Source organism: Lepus europaeus, chromosome 13, assembly GCF_033115175.1.
Source record: "Lepus europaeus isolate LE1 chromosome 13, mLepTim1.pri, whole genome shotgun sequence".
Taxonomy (NCBI): domain Eukaryota; kingdom Metazoa; phylum Chordata; class Mammalia; order Lagomorpha; family Leporidae; genus Lepus; species Lepus europaeus.
The window spans coordinates 75354074-75371546 of NC_084839.1; the positions used below are offsets into that span (position 1 = coordinate 75354074).

The following is a 17473-nucleotide window of genomic DNA, read 5'->3' on the forward strand; positions in this document are numbered from 1 at the left end:
AAAAAATGGAAGCATTGAAAGGCAGAGAGAATAGGGGTGGTGGGAGAGAGGAGGAAGGTATGGCAGAGGTCAGTGTAAGTCACTTTGAAGAAGGTGGAAGAGTCTGCTCCAACCCTTCTCACCTATCCTCTAGACTGCTCCCAGAATTCTCCAATTAGCAATTCGAAGTGATTCACTAATTTCTCTGTGACCAACGTAAAGTGTTCACTGTGTGCCAGGCTCGAATGATACTGGGATCACAAACTTGACCAAGATCTAGTTCTTTTTGTGACAAGCACTTACACATGATTTTGGCTTATACGCTTATTTTTATTTTTATTATTTTTTTATTAAACTTTTATTTAATGAATATAAATTTCCAAAGTATAGCTTATGGGTTACAATGGCTTCCCCCCTCCCATAACTTCCCTCCCGCCCGCAACCCTCCCCCCTCCCGCTCCCTTTGCCCTTCCATTCATGTAAAGATTCATTTTCAATTCTCTTTGTATACAGAAGATCAGTTTAGTATATATTAGGTAAAGATTTCAACATTTTGCCCATATAGCAACATCAAGTGAAAAAACTACCATTGGATTACTAATTATAGCATTAAATAGCAATGTACAGCACATTAAAGACAGAGATCCTACATAATTTTTTTTTTCAAAATAATTAATTTTCTATGCCATTTCCATTTTAACACCAGGTTGTTTTTTTTTTTTTCATTTCCAATTCTCTTTATATACAGAAGATCACTTCAGTATATAATTAGCAAAGACCTCATCAGTCTGCGCCCACACAGAAACGCAAAGTATAAAAATACTGTTTCAGTACCAGTCATAGCATCACTTGGCTTTAGACGACACATTAGGGACAGATCCCGCATGGGGTGTAAGTACACAGTGACTTCTGTTGCTGACTTAACAATTTGACACTCCTGTTCATGGCGTCAGTAATCTCCCTGGGCTCTAGTCATGAGTTGCCAGGGCTATGGAAGCCTTTAGAGTTCGCTGACTTTGATCTTATTCCGATAGGGTCATAGTCAAAGTGGAGGTTCTCTCCTCCCTTCGGAGAAGGGTACCTCCTTCTTTGATGGCCCCGTTCTTTCCACTGGGATCTCACCCACAGAGATCATTCATTTAGGTCCTTTTTTTCTTTTTTTTTTTTTTTCCATGATATCTTGGCTTTCCATGCCTGCTATACTCTCATTATTTTTAAATATTTTTAAAAATTAGGCAATTTTAAAAATTATTCAAGAGGAATCTTCCATGGTAGATAAAATGTGACATGGTTAGGAGCAAAGTTACTCTGAAGCACAGTGGGAAACCTTGAAGCCATCTGGATTGTTTATACAACTGAAAGACAGGGAACCTTGAACTCTGTGAACAAAGTGTGGGGTCAGGAGGAAAGGTGGCGCCTGGATGCTCACATTCTCCTGCAGAGTGTTTGGATATTGTTGTGTTAGTATCTTAGCAGCTCAACATTTGGTAACATTGTCTTGGCTTTACATTTTAATATGACTAGCTGTGTTGCATAAGAGGGAGTGGAGTGAAGAGGTTAAGCTGGGGCGGTGGGCAGGGGAGGCTCAGAAGCCTAGGTGAGAGAGGGTGTAGACTCCACTGGTGTGGTAACAATAGGGGTAAAGAAAAGAATGGGAGGCAAAGTTATATTTTATGGACACAGGAGCTACAGTTGAACTGACTGTGTAAACTTCCATGGTTGCAGCAACCAGTTTGCCTTTAAGATTCTTGTTTCAGTAAATGGGTACATGGCGATGATTTCCTGTCTCAGGGAAGATTGGAAGAGAGAGTCAAGATTTCATGTTTAGACTGTTAATTTTGAGATGCTTGTCAGACAGTCAGTAGAAAAGAAGGGTTGCCTGGAGATTGAAACACAGGTCCTCAGCCGGCACTTGGGTTTAAAGGCCACGAGAACAGATGAGATATTCATAGGAGAAAAAGCATACATATTACTCATTTTATTTTATTAATGCCTTGTTTTGAATAAGTGCTATTTCATACATTTTTGAGAAAATTTAGATTAAAAAAAGTATTATTAAAAGAGAGAAAAGAAATCTACATAACAACCTACCACACATGAGCAAATAGTGCCAATATTTTAGTATACTGTCTTTCAGCTATTTTTCTTTGCATTTGAATATTTAATCATACTATACCTAAAAGTCCATCAATGAATGTTTCAGTTGTTTACTTAACCAATTCTTAATTGAGCATTTAGATTGTTTCTAGCTCTTTTCTTATGACTAAAGGGTGCTTCCTCAGATATCTTTACAAAGAGAATTTTCTACCTCCCATCTGTCCATCTATATGTAGATTTATTTTCAATAGACAGACCCAGGAATGGAATTTCTGAGCCCATTAATGTGAAACTTAAGGAGATTATCCTGCCTCCAGATCAGAGTATCTCCAATGTTTGTTCTCTGTTTGTCTGTTTTCGTTTCTAGGGCTCAAATTAAACAACTTCAATTTAGAAATTGTGTTGACTGGCATGTATCTGTTAGAGCCAAAGCAAAGGAAAATAGAGGGCTCAGTAGAATATTAATAACTTGTTGTCAATTTGTCCTGACAACCACAAATATCAAATATAACATGCTTGTCTCTGAATTATTTGACCCACCAAAGAGAAGATGTATTTTATTCTTGCTAGGTCATCTATCTATCATGCACCAAATGAGCAAGTATGAAGAGAGCCAGTAGTTCAAATACTCTTTGTTGATGCTAACTGATAGACTATTCTCCCAGAGTTACTCAGCTGGAATTCTACATGGCACTCAGAAAGCAGCCCTGCCTTTCACACTTTCAAAAAACAAACAAAAATGAGGCAACCATTTTCTTAAGGATTTTCTTTAAAGCCTAAAGTCAGGAGACTTCCTAGTGTATTGTTTTGACACCCCAAACCAGAAAAACAATTCATGTTCGGCCCATTATTTTCTATACTCTAAACACACGCTTGAACTGCTGTTAGAAGCCTCTTCTGAAAATGATAATGAAATGGCATGATTGGACTGAGCAAAAAACTCACGAGTTTCCTGCATCTAAAGTGGTTCCTGAAGATGGGAGCAAGCCTGGCCTCAGAGGGCTGCAGTTCAGGTTTTCAGTATGCTGCTGACTGTGATCCTGCAGTCATCCAAGTCCCTCCTTGGTTGCCTGGTGTGTGCATTTACAGCGGTATTTGCTGAGTGCGTGTCTGTAGGCTAGACACTTGGGCTGATGACTAACAAACCACAAAATGAGATATTCAGGATCCACTACCATCATTAGAAACACAATGTCAGAAGCTTAAACGTATGCTTAAATAAGTCAATCCAACAGTGTGATGAGTTTTAAAGATAGGAGAGGGAGAGGGTCTTGTGGGAGCAGATGGACAGGGACAGGGCTCAGCAGGTTGGTCCTAGGAGGACATACTGTGTTTAAGTAGAACCCTGTTGTAAAGGTAGGGTGGAGGAGGAAAGCTCAGACATTTCGCATAGAAGGAACAGTGTATGCAAAGTCCTGGCAGCTAGAGACAGCACAGAGAGAGAAAGCAGTTTCTACAATTCAGCGTGTGTCTATGAGTCTGTGACTCCAAGTCCTGTTGCAAATGCTTTGGTTCAGCCTTCCTGTTGGTGACAGGTTTCATGTTTGCACTCACAGGAGCTGAAGGACCCTCACTGTCGGGATGAGATGGCAGCTGCCCGAGGAGCTCTGAAGAAAAACGCCACAATGCTGTACACAGCCTCCCAGGCGTTTCTCCGCCACCCAGATGTTGCCGCCACAAGAGCCAACCGCGATTATGTGTTCAAACAAGTCCAGGAGGCCATCGCCGGCATCTCCAATGCTGCTCAAGCTACCTCGCCCACTGACGAAGCCAAAGGCCACACGGGCATCGGCGAGCTGGCTGCCGCTCTAAATGAATTTGATGTAAGCATCTGGGGGATGTACAAAGAAGGGTGTGTGCTTGCTTTGAAAACAGGTGCTGAGGATAGAGGGCCACCATGGTTTCATGCATTGACTTTCCTCTCTCAGAGGCTTTTGACAGTAAGTGAAGTTACATATTGTTTTTCTAACATATTGGCAGAAGGATCTAACATATTGGCAGAGCCCATTTTACTTTTGCTTAAAGAAACAACTATTACTTAAGAGGACCTGATCCCTTCTAAGTAGGTGGGGTATCCCACAGACAATTAGTCTGCTATCTTTAATGTTAAAGGGGAAAATGATATGGTCAGCCTGAATATAGACTGCTTCTGTGTTCTGCTTGGAGGAAGACTGCCCTCAATTTTCATTTTAAATCAGTGAAAACTCCATTGTCCTTCTACTCCACATGAGATCCTGGTCTTCCTTAGCCCTACCTGTGCCAGTCCCATGAGAGACCCACATGCTGCACCTGCTGCTTCGGGCCAGGCAGGTGGCTAGCTCACTGTGCCTGAGCCATCTTCATGGCATCCCGGTGCATGGGAGGAGGATGTTGCCAGCCCCCTGCTCAGTCCTCACCTCTGCTGATCAGGATAGGAGCCGAGCTGTGTGAGAAGTTGTAACTTATTTATTCTGTGAACAGTGAGAGCCTGCATGTGTTACGAGAGCCACAAAGATTTGTAAATCATCAGTATCTGGTTTCAAGGGTGATCTTTTCCTATAGAGGAGATGAGAGAAGTAGAATATACTAAACAGCTTTGAGTGATAAAATGCAATGTTACAGGAATTCACAGGAGAAAACATAGGTTATTTAATGGCTGTAAAGAAAGACAGTGAACTTGCTTTTAGACATAGTGACAAGAATTTTTGTCAGGAAACGACTATCTGGCTGTTAGAAAAGAAGATCTGGAGTAAACTGGTGATTGCTCAAGGCGTGAAGACGGGGGATGGAATTGACCAATAATTATCACAGTTTGCATTCAGACAGTGCTGTGCAGTTTCCACAGAGGTCTACCCTCTCTTGTTTGTTTATGTGGCTAAAGTGTGCATCTATGGAACACAGGCCATATACTCTTTTCTAAAGGCTTTTCTTTTGTGAGGAATAAATAGAGTGATTTAAAGTGTTTAGTATAGAAATCGGGAATTGATAATATGTAGAGGTATTTACAGAATTTCAGTGAAAAATTGGAAATCCATGCAAAGAGTATTTAATAAGATTCAGTTGCAAAATAAATATACAAAAGTCACTAGGTTTCTATATTGCAAAAAAAATGGAAAATAAGAAGGATCTTCAATACAAGTAATTTGTTAGCTTTGTTTTATTACTTAGTTCATTTCCCTTATATATGCTAGAAATTAGTCTATTATAGTTGTGGAAGGCCTAAAAATAATACTACATTAATGAAGGTCCAGTTTTACCATTTGTTAAGTGATATCATGACCCTGCATAGGAAAACTTGAATCTACCACATTTTTATTATTCAGGAAATCTGAATAAAAATTCTAAGAGGTTTTTAGAGTGATGATGAAGGTTTTGATTTTGGGTTTATTTTCTGAAATACAGAATACATGAATGCATACTTTAAAGACAAGAAAATGGATAGGTCATGAATGTAGGCATTAAAGTATTAAACTGATTTTAAAAGTGAGCATTAGAACAAAAAGGAACTCACCAAGCAATAGGAAATTATGAACAGTTTCAAATACAAAACTAACTTATGAAATGATGGAATTGACTAAAAATGGTGAGGTGGTCACCCGCTGGGCAATGGTGATTAGTCAGTGAAGTGGCCCCTCAGGGAGAAGGGAACCTGTGGTAACAGTGCGTTCCTGCTCACCAAGCAGGTGCTGAAGGCCTGCCAGAGCCCGGAGCTGCAAGGTCAGGCAGCTCAAGATGTGGCACTGTGGGGAGAGGCCATCTTGCGCTCAGGAGGTAGTTTAAAGAAAATGACAATGATAAATACTCATTTCAATACCAGCCAGAAGCTGTTCAGAACAATGTTGAGCAGTTGTCAGATCCATAAGACCAGTTGAGTCATCTGTTGAAACAGTAAGGCATATAAGAGGGTACTTTGTCTGATGCTAGGAGGAAATCGCTTTTATTTCTTAAAAAAAAGAAAGATGTCGTTACTTATCACTGTAAGACTGATAGAGGAGGGGCTGGTGTATAGGTCTGCCTGTGGCAGCATCCCGTATGAGCACTGGTTCAAGTCCCAGCTGCTCCACTTCTGAACCAGCTCCCTGCTAATGGTCTGGGAAAGCAGTAGAGGATGGTCCATGTGTTTGGGCCCCTCAGCTGGGTGGGAGACCTGGAAGATGCTTTTGGCTCCTTGCTTTGACTCGGCCCAGCTCCTGCCATTTCAGCCATTTGGGGAATGAAGCAGTGGATGGAAGACCTCTCTGTTTCTCTTTCTCTCCCCACACCCTCTCTGCCCCATCTGTAACTCTTCCTCTCAAATAAATACATTTTTAAAGAAAAAAAAAGAATGATAGAGATACCAGCATGGCATTTGCCTTTATTTTAATATTTACTAAATTGAAAGTCAGAGTTACTGAGAGAGGGAGGGAGGGAAGGAGGGTGGGAGGGAGGGAGACAGAGAGAGAGAGAGACCTGGACTGGGCCATTCTGGAACCAGGAGCCAGGAGCTTCTTCTGGGTCTCCCATGTGGAAACAAGGTTCCAAGTACTTGGGCTTTCCTCTGCTGCTTTCCCAAGCACATTAGTAGGGAGCTTCAATGGAAGTGGAGCAGCCAGGACTTGAAGCAGCACCCATATGGGATCCCAGGCGGCGGCTTTACCAGCCCAGCAATGCAACAATCCCCAACCCCAGGAGAAAATCTTACATAACCCTTGATCTGTGGGTTTCTGTTTCCGTTTTCTTCTTCAAAAGTTAACTGACAGAAGATTTATGTTGTTATACAGTTTCTCCTGAAAAGACGCAAAGTGGTCAATACTGGAATCACACTAACCCATTTTCTTACTCCATCTTTAAGTTGATTTTCTTAAATTTGATATTATTAAAGCAGAATTAAAAGAAAAAAGTAGATAAAAAAGAATGGATCACTTAGCCAAATTTTAACAAACTAATATTATAATCATAATTTCTTTTATAATGAAAAAGTAAGCAATAAAGCCTGTGCGAGATGGCAGTACCGTAGTACCTGGCTGGGTGATAGTCTCATCCTTCATTGGCCACCACCTTCTGTCCAAGCTGTGATGGTTCCAGTGTCCCATTTGTTTCTAGACCATTTTCATTAAAAGGAGCTTTTACCACCTGTGAATTTAGCAATCAAAATATCACTGTGGTATTGCAGGAGGCTTTGGGTTTGTAACACTGAACTCAAGGACATCTATTAGTGAGGCGTGTCAGCATGATGGATGGCTCAGCTGTTTTCATTCCCGCAGTGACGATCCTCTCCTGTGGGACAGACAGAGCCTCGAAAAGTGAACACATGCACACAGTCATCCAATGTGTTTTTAATAAAACATATACAGCAACTGAGCAAGGCACTAGTTATAGTTTATTAATTTTATGCTGTATATTACCTAATGTATTACTTATTGTAATGTAAACTTTGTATAACATCATTTCAATAGTTTCCTGGAAAATAGAATTAAATACTAATTTTATTTTGGTGCAAAAATAATGAAGTTGGTGCATACAAGGGTCTTTAAAGAGTCGATGACAAATTTGTATTATGAAAAAACCATGCATGGTTTTTGGAAGTTCCTTTGTATATTATATATTAACAAAGTCAATCTCTACTATCTAAGTATAGTAACCAACTTTATTATTAAATGTTCACTGGATTTCAAGCTACAGACTACAGAAAACATTACCTAGTGTTTAATTTTTCAACGATTAACAAAAATCAACATATGGAGCTGATTGAAATGCAATTCTGAGACAATAATTCATCTTGGGTGGTTTCTTAACAATTTTCATTTAGTAAATGCAATTTAATTTCAGTACTTACTCAAAAGTATTAATGCTAGCAAAATCGTATTGAATTTACAAAATATGAGTTAATGAGCCAGTTGTAGATTTTTTATCATTTTTGACATTTGCAAAATAGATAGTGCTTACTGATATTTGAATTTTCTCATTGAAAAAATTTATCACTTCTCTTTACCTTGAGAAAGAATTAATTTTTTTTATTCTACAATTCTATGATGAATAGTATTTTTTATTTCTCAGGCATGCCAACTTGAAGTTGATTTAGAATTCACAGGCATCTGTCTTGAGTCCTTAATACTAAGCTCAGATATTGAACAAATTGATATCTTGTTGAGTGAAAAGCTTATTTAAATTTCCTATAATTTACTTTTCTGGCAATATTCCTTACTAATAGGAGGTTTAATGGTTTTGTGATGTAGTGACAATTTAAATAGTTCAAATGTCTTTGAAGTGCTGAAGTAAAAGAAGCTATAAAAATGAAAAATGTATTTCCATAGTCAGCCTAGCTAGCAAGGCCTAAAATTGAATTGGAAACACACTTCATATTAATAGTCATGAGTGTGTCAAGCCTAGTTTTGTAGGAGGTTGGATGCAGATGTGGTTTAAAATTTAGTTGATTAGAACAAGGTAAAAATTACTATTTTTACATTCATTCGTTTAAAGGCAAAGGACTGAGTGCCATCTGGATAGTTATAATCGTGGCATAATGCTTGGTGATCTATTTTCTCACACTTATTCTACCTACATGAACAGTTAATGTAGAAACCAGTGAAGCAGAAGAATGAGGGTATAGAAAAACTTCTTAAGATTTAATTATTTATTTGAAAAGCTGAGGTACAGAGTGTAAAGGAAAGAGAGAGAGAGAGAGAGAGAGAATGTTTCACCCACTGGTTCACTCCCAAGAGGCCACAACGGCTAGGGCTAGACCAGGCAGAAGCCTGGAGCTGGGAGCTTCATCCAGGTCTCCCACATGGGTGCAGGGGCCCAAGGAGCTGGGCCATCTTTGGCTGCTTTCCCAGCCGCATTAGCAGGGAGTGGAATCGGAAGTGGAGCAGCAGTGATATGAAGCAGCGCCCGTGTGGGATGCCAGCACTGCAGGCAGGGCTTAACTTTCTATACCACAGAGCTGGCCCCAAGAAAAACTATTTTAACAGCTTAAAACCGTCAAGAGAGTCTCTAATGACACAACACCAAAACAGTAAACGTATTCCTAATCAACAGGAAAATCAGTCCTTGCTGGAAATACGGCAACTGGAAATGGTTCCAGCTATCTGGTGAAACTATCCCCGAAGGAATATTGCAAAGACTATTGAAGAAATAGTGACTACTCAGAAGTAAATCATATTTCGGTGTCAATTTTGGCTGAGAAAATTTTTGAGAAGGGGAAAGAGAAATATTTTAGAACTTATTTTATTAAAGGGAGAATACTATGCCCTATCTTGTTTTTGAAAGTTTTCTTTGTGGGAAAGATACTTTGAAAAATGTAATTTGCAACATTTTAACCTTGTCTTTATAAGCTATAAAATTTGAAATTGACACCATTTGTGAAACTACCCTTATCATCTATAGTTGTTTCCTTTTAAACATATTTTTTCTTCCAAAATGACAGTAAATGTTATCTTGAATAGTTCCAACTAAGCTTCCTACTTGGAAGGTGGCTTCCTTCCTCTGCCCCTTGCCTAGAGAATGCGTTTGATTAGTGAATCCTTTGTTCTTGCACAGTTTCTTATTCTCTGCTTGTTGCATCCCTGCTGCCTATAGACAAATGTATTCCTATTCTCTAATCTAAAAAGAAAAGAAAACGTTAGGCTACTTTATTACCATATTCTCATATTTTCTCTCTTTCATCTTTTCCTGACAGAGTTCTTGAAGAAGTAGATTCCAGCCTTTGTTTCTATTTCTTGACTGTCCACTAGCCTTGAAATTGAATCTGTACCTGACCCACCATGCCATTCTGCCTGGGAGTCTCTAGGAACCCCCGCTCACCCACAAAATAGATATGCTTCTGTGTTCTAGTTTTCAAATGCTACAAGTTTAGGAGGGGAGCACTAGGGGATTGACAGTGCCTCCTTATTTATATTACAACTGACATCACTTGTGGGATTTAAATAACTGCATTTGAGAAATAAAACAATCTGTTCTCAACCACACTGAGCTGAAATGTCACCCTGACATCCCAGCGCTGCTTAATTTCCCCTTCCTGTTTCTACTTGATTTTTTTTTATGCCTACCTCCACCTTCTTAGATTTTCCTCTCTCTTATCTTTAAATTGGTCTGTAATTCTTTTACTGATTTGGTGTTCAGTAGATGGAGATGGTGGATTGAAAGCACAAGCAATGATGGGACATTGCCATCCCAAACCACTGGGGGCTAAAATAACCTATGGTTAGCAAAAATGAGGAACCTGTGTTAACTACAAAGATGAGAAAATTATTTGGGGAGCAGCACCATGCTCTAGTGGTGACTGCTCAAAAATTATCCCATCTATTGACTTCTCTCAGTGCACACAGATAATCAAAAAACTCCAACACAGAGGATGGAGTTTAGCAGCAGGAGTGTAGATGGCATTGCACAGCAGGACCCCCACCCACTTGAGAGCCACAGAGAAGTGCCAGGAGCCCTGAAAGTATTTACAGCCCCACAGCAGGGTTTGGAGATCTGGGTTGGGAAAAGTTTCAGTGGAGCCCTGGAATGCCATGTAGGAAAATTAGGTCAGAAGCCCAAATGCATGACCTTAAACTTCTTCATTGGAATCAAGATGTTGTGGTTTTTTCTTCTGTCCTCCATTCCAAATCACCTTTATGGTTTTTTTTAATAATTATTTCTTCTTATTTTACTAGGACCAGACAGATGCTTCCGCGGAAACTCAGTCTCTTAAGGAGCCATCAGGCAGAGCCCTGGGTGGCCCAGGGAGTCCTCCTTACTCAGGGAAGGACGAGCGCTACCTGGAAGAGCAGGTTTTCACTAGGCAACTTGTTCAATCCCTTTTCAGTTCTACTCATCCCTTGTCCTGTAGCAGCCAGCTTAATTATTTATCAGAGAATTACTCCCACTCCTTTGACTACAGCCACCTGAGAGATCCATGCGATATCATGAAGAGTGTACATTTCCTGTATTATACTGCTTTAGGATGAGGGTGGAAATGAGGGAATTACCAAATTCTGTAAACGTCCTGAGGAGGCAAATGCAAGATGTTGTTAAAATGTTCTAAAGAAATTAGCAAAATGAAGGACAAATGCATAGACATGAAAGCCAGTAAGCAAATCCAGACTCAGTTCTGCCAGCAAACAATCTCAGACTCCTAGCTCAAACACTGAAGAGTTCGAGTTGGCAAACTTGGAACTTTTCTGAGTTCATTCCAGTTTTTCTGGTTTTTAATTAGTTTATTTGTTTTGTTTTTTTTTCTAATTTTTTTTTTTTTTTTTTTGACAGGCAGAGTGGATAGTGAGAGCGACAGAGAGAAAGGTCTTCCTTTGCCGTTGGTTCACCCTCCAATGGCCGCTGTGGCCACCGCATCTTGCTGATCCGAAGCCAGGAGCAGGTGCTTCTCCTGGCCTCCCATGGGGTGCAGGGCCCAAGGACTTGGGCCATCCTCCACTGCCTTCCCGGGCCATAGCAGAGAGCTGGCCTGGAAGAGGGGCAACCGGGATAGAATCCGGCGCCCCAACCGGGACTAGAACCCGGTGTGCCGGCGCCGCAAGGCAGAGGATTAGCCTGTTAAGCCACGGCGCTGGCTGAGTTTATTTGTTTTGAAAGTCAAAGTTACAAAGAGACAGAGGGATAGACAGAGATCTTCCATCTGCTGCTTCACTCCCCAGCTGGTGGCAATGGCCCTTGCTGGGCCGATCTGAAGCCAGGAGCCAGCAGCTCCCTCTGAGTCTCCCACATGAACAGTAGAGACCCAAACACTTGAGCCATCTTCCCCAGGCCATTAGGAGGGAGCTGGATTGGATGTGGGGCAACTGCGACACAAACCAGCACCCATTTTGGATGCCAGCATCATAGGCAGTGGCTTTACCCACTACACTACAATACTGGCCACCATTCCAGTTATTTTTAAATGAACTTTTGGGGCTGGTGCTGTGACGTAGTGGGTAAAGCCACTGCCTGCAGTGCTGGCATCCCATATGGGCTGCAGTTTGAGTCCTGGCTGCTCCACTTCTGATCCAGCTCCCTGGTAATGTGCCTGGGAAAGCGGCAGAGATAGGCCCAAGTCCTTGAGCCCCTGCACCCACAGGGGAGACCCGGAAGAAGCTCCTGGCTCCAAGCTTCGGATCGGCCCAGCTCTGGCCATTGTGGCCATTTGGGGAGTGAACCACCAGCTAGAAGACCTCTCTCTCTGCCTCTGCTTCTTTGTAACTCTGCCTTTCAAATAAATAAATCTTTTTAAATAGCACAGCTTTTTAAATACTTAAATATATAGCTATTATGTCTGTTTTCCTTTAATACTTCTATCAGTGCTGCTTAGTAGTTATTGGTGCTATTATTAATGAAGTAGTTCCCCTGAATGACTGTAAGAAGTAGCCCAGGACACTGGGAAAAGCCTAGGATTTGGATTCAAGTTTCTGGCTACTACTCCAAGCTCTGCAGATAACTAAATATGTGTGACCATGGGTTACTGAGATAACTTTTCTAGGCCTTTTTTTTTTTTTTTTTTTGACAGGTAGAGTTATAGGCAGAGAGAGAGACAGAGAGAAAGGTCTTCCTTCCGTTGGTTCACCCCACAAATGGCCGGTACCGCCGGCACTGCACTGATCCAAAACCAGGAGCCAGGTGCTTCTTCCTGGTCTCCCACGTGGGTGCAGGGGCCCAAGGACTTGGGCCATCCTCTACTCCTTCTCCAGGTCATAGCAGAGAGCTGGATCAGAAGTGTAGCAGCTGGGTCTTGAACCAGAGCCCATATGGGATGCTAGCACTGCAGGCAGCAGCTTTACCCACTACAGCACTGTGCCGGCCCCAAATTTTTCTAATTTAGGTTAATATGTTCATGTTGAATTGAAATGCTGCACTGAACTTAGCATGCTCACTTAACTTCTTGAAAAAAAAAAAAAATCAGGGGCCTGTATTGTGGTTTACGGGTAAAGCCACAGCCTGCAATGCCAGCATCCCATATAGGCGTTGGTTCATGACCAGGCTGCTGCACTCCCCATTAACGTTCCTGGGAAAAGCAGCAGAAAATGGCCCATGTGTTTGGTCCCCTCTCACCCATGTAGGAGACTGGGAGGAAGCTCCAGGCTCCTAGGAAGTAAACTAGCAGATGGAAGATCTCTCTCTCTCTTTCTCTGTCTTTCCCCCTTTCTCTATAATTTTCCCCCTTTCTCTATAACTCTGACTTTCAAAATAAAAAAATTCTTTTTAACTTTTATTTAATAAATATAAATTTCCAAAGTACAGTTTATCCATTACAATGGCTTTCCCCCCCCCATTGCTTCCCTCTCACCCAAAACCCTCCCATCTCCCACTCCCTTTCCCATTCCATTCGCATCAAGATTCATTTTAAATTATCTTTATATACAGAAGGTCAACTTACTATAAATTAAGTAAAGATTTCAACAGTTTGCACCCACACTGAAACACAAAGTGTAAAATACTGTTTGAGTACTAGTTATAACATTAATTCACATTGTACAACACATTAAGGACAGAGATCCTACATGAGGAATAAGTGCACAGTGACTCCTGTTGTTGACTTAACAAATGACACTCTTGTATATGCCATCAGTAATGACCCTAGGCTCTTGTCATGAGTTGCCAAGGCTATGGAAGCCTTTTGAGTTTTCCAACTCCAATTTTATTTAGACAAGGTCATAAAAATAAAAAAATTCTTAAAAAAACAAAAACACAGACTTTTAGATGCACCTTTTCAAGAAGTGGATGCCGACTTTCTCATCTGGTGGGGCCTGGTATTAGTATCTGAGGATTAGTAGCACCCAGCAGTTCTCAGCTCTTCACATTCTCGCCTCTCAGTACAGTGTCTTCTGATCAGTCTGTTCTTTTTCTCTCTGACGAGTTAAACTCCTCAAAATTGCCTTTTTAAATTCTGGTCTAGCTAGAAACAAGCAGTAGTATTTAGCATTCTCTGTCGTACACTGACATCTGGTGGCCAAATAGAACATTAAGCGAAACACTCCAGTGGTTTCCTATATACCTGCAAACATGTCGTTTGACCTAAGTACGGATTATGGGCCTGAACTCTAGGGATCCAGGCATGGGTAAGTGGCCTTCAGGAAGCGTTTAGTCTGCTTATGGCAACCTTTTGGACACGGATGTTATGCAAGTGAAAGTCCCCATAGTCCTTTCTGCAAACGTCGATGGCCCTGGGATTGTGGCAAACATGGATGCAGTTCAGATGAGGTTGCAGTAGGCAGTGTGCAGTCTGGGGTGGGGGACTACTTAGGCAGCTCCGGGAGCAGATGAGAGAGCCTCTGGACGCCACAGTCTTGCTTACCTATTGAGCCACAACAAACTTCTCTCCAGGACTCACTGATCCAACATCATCATCACTTATTTGGAAACCTGTGTTATGGATACCTCTCATCCACATAGTTTTACCTTTCTAGGACTTTATTAACACTAGGAATATTTTCTAACACAGCCATTTTCCTTCCTATCATTTTTTATAACTACTCAAAGGAAATATCCCCATACAATTTTATTTTATCTTGTACATTTCAATCAGTAAGATTGCAAAAATTGCTAAGCAAATAACAGAATGGTATTTCAGATATTTTTTATAATTGCAATTTAATCCTTGTGTACTACCTTATCATAATCAAAATTATTACATTTTCAATCTTCTGTCCTTTCTTTTAATGGAGAAAAGATATTAGAATATTGTCTTCCAGTGTGATTAATTTTCTTTTGAGAGTATCAAGAGATTCTTTGGGTTCACTTTTATTCAAATAATTAGTCCTAATGATAACAATGAATCCTGATGTAATTGATTATCATATTCAGAATTGTTTAGACACGCCATGCCTAGTATAATTTTTGTTCTCATTGTTTTATTGGTCGTACTTCAAAGTTTGCCCCTGACAAGGCAGTTTGTGAGTACTCCTGGGCTTCTGTTTCAGCAGCGATCTTCAAAAGGAACCAAATGAGTCCTTTGTCCTAGTGAATTATGTGCTAGAGAAACATATGCCTTGTTTAAACTGTTTACTTGCATAGTCTTACTTTAAATTTGACCTTACTTTGTTTTATGACTTCTTATTTTTCTCATGTTCATCCTGTATTCACCAGGGTTATACATTTTCTCCTTCTGTGCCTCCTACGGTATAGTACTGCCTGAGCTAGGGAGTAACTGAAATGTTTATTTATTTACATCTACTTGAAAGGCAGAGCAAGACAGGGAGGGAGGGAAAGAGAGAGGGAAGGGGGGAGAGAGGGAGAGAGGGAGAGAGAGGGACTAGGGAGGGGGGAGAGAGGGAGAGAGAGAGAGGGAGGGAGGAGAGAAATTCCATCTGCTGATTCACTCCCCAAATGCTTGCAACACCTGGAATTGTGCCAAGCCAAAGGCAGGAGCCTGGAACTGCATCTGAGTCTCCCACGTGAGTGGCAGGGACTCAGTGCTTGAAACATCCTCTACTGCCTCCCAGGATGCATTAAGGGGAAGCTGATCTGAAGGGAGCAGCTGGGACCATCCCTCCCCTACGGGGTGAGGATATTGCCCGCGGCAGTGGCTGCCACTAGGCAGTTATTTACGTATTCTAAGATTCAGTGGTGAAGTAAAACGCAACACACACACACACTTCCTTCTCTCCCTCTAAAAATATTCATTTGGTTTTCTCTTCAACCATTTTCGTAACATAAGAGTACTTCCCAAACTTCTTTTTTCAGCAACAGCTTAAGGAAGCTTTCCCCAAATGTTCTCCGATACTTTGTTTTCTTCCTGATGGCATGCATTTATTAAAGAGTCACCCATAGATGCAGATACAATTGGCAGACACCTTACAAAGATGAGAACATAACTGAGTCCAGTGTGGGTCATCATGTTTGTTCACTCTAGTGGTCACTAAGACAGGATGGTGTTGGGCAAACAGTGAGCTTGTGTTTAAATTTTACAACTCTTCCCTCTATGCCTCTGTTTCCCTATCTATAAAATGGGGTAATAATATCGACTCTCCAAGGCTGTGATAGTTTTATGATGAACATTCATAATGTTCTATGATAAGCATTCTACAGTCATATACACACATGATCAGCAGAGGAATTTTTGATTATTTTTAACTAATTAATTAATTAAAAGGCAGAGAGATAGAGACATGTTCCATGTGCTAGGTCATCCTTCAAATGCCTGCAACAGCTGGGAACCCAGAACTCCATCCAGTGTCCCACTGGAAGGCAGGAACTCAGATACTTGAGCCATCACCTGCTGCCTCTCGGGATGCAAATTAGCAGGAAGGTGGATCAGATCCTGAGGGTCCAGGAATGGAACCATGTGGTGATTGAAGCTGCTGTACCACATCCAAGCCTCCTTCCTTAATTCTTTCCATTAAGATGTACAGATTTATAAAAGAGTTGCCACTTGGGTGGTGAACTAGTGGATGGATGATTTCTATCCCTCCCCCATCCCTCTGCATTTTAAATAAATAAATAATATTTTTAAAAGTTGACATCACAGCACTTATAAATTCCTAGAGTTTTTTTTTTTCAAAGTTCAAAGCATTATTAATCTAACGGAAGGTTTTGTGCACAATAAAATCTCTCCAAATACTGAACTTAGTAATGGCCATGAAAAATTGTGTTTTTGCAATTAAATGGTTAAATAAAGTAATTACAAATCTAAGTTTTACTACTCCATGCCCATGTAGTCTCAATTTTAGTATTAAAAAAATAAATTGTTCCAGGGCCGGTGCCTTGGCTCACTAGGTTAATCCTCCGCCTGCGGCGCCGGCATCCCATATGGGCACCGGATTCTAGTCCCGGCTGCTCCTCTTCCAGTCCAGCTCTCTGCTGTGGCCCAGGAATGCAGTGGAGGACGGCCCAGGTGGTTGGGCCCCTGCACCCACGTAAGAGACCAGGGCGGGGGCACCTGGCTCCTGGCTTCAGATCGGCGTAGCTCCGGCCGTGGTGGCCATTTGGGGGGTGAACCAGCGGAGGGAAGATCTTTCTCTCTGTCTCTCTCGCTCACTGTCTAACTCTATCTGTCAAATAAAATTGCTCCTAGTAGATCATGATAATATTGCAGGTGGTTTTTTAAAATCTTTTTTAAAGATTTATTTATGTATTTGAAAGAATTACAGAGAGGCAGAGAGAGAGAGAGAGAGAAAGAGAGGTCTTCCATCTGCTGATTCAAAAATCTCTATTACAGAAACATTTTTAAAGTGGAATGGAATGTGATTTCCAGTTAGATCATCTATATAAAGAAAATGTAGGGCATTCTTATGGTATGGCAGTATCTGTTCAGTCCCCAGTTAGGTGGAGTAGAGAGAGAACAGAGAGAGAAATAAGTCTACATATGGCATCCATTTCTGAAGCTATTTACTACTATGTGGCTACTTTTTTTATAGGCCCATTAAAACTTCTAAATAAAGATTAGAGAGCACTTGAGGCCATCCACTGTCACTCCTGTAAGAGTGAAGTCTCCACTCAGCACCCTAGCAGGTGGACCTCCTGCTTTTGC

General features: G+C 41.1%; 1 protein-coding gene across 1 annotated transcript in view; it reads left to right on the plus strand.

Moving 5' to 3' along the window:
- Nucleotides 1-17473, plus strand: part of CTNNA2 (catenin alpha 2) — a 1271675-nt gene that overhangs the window by 447964 nt on the left and 806238 nt on the right. Inside the window, exon 6 of the mRNA XM_062208724.1 lies at nucleotides 3633-3899. Within this exon, the coding sequence (XP_062064708.1) occupies nucleotides 3633-3899 (267 nt within the window). The remainder of the gene's footprint in view (nucleotides 1-3632; nucleotides 3900-17473) is intronic.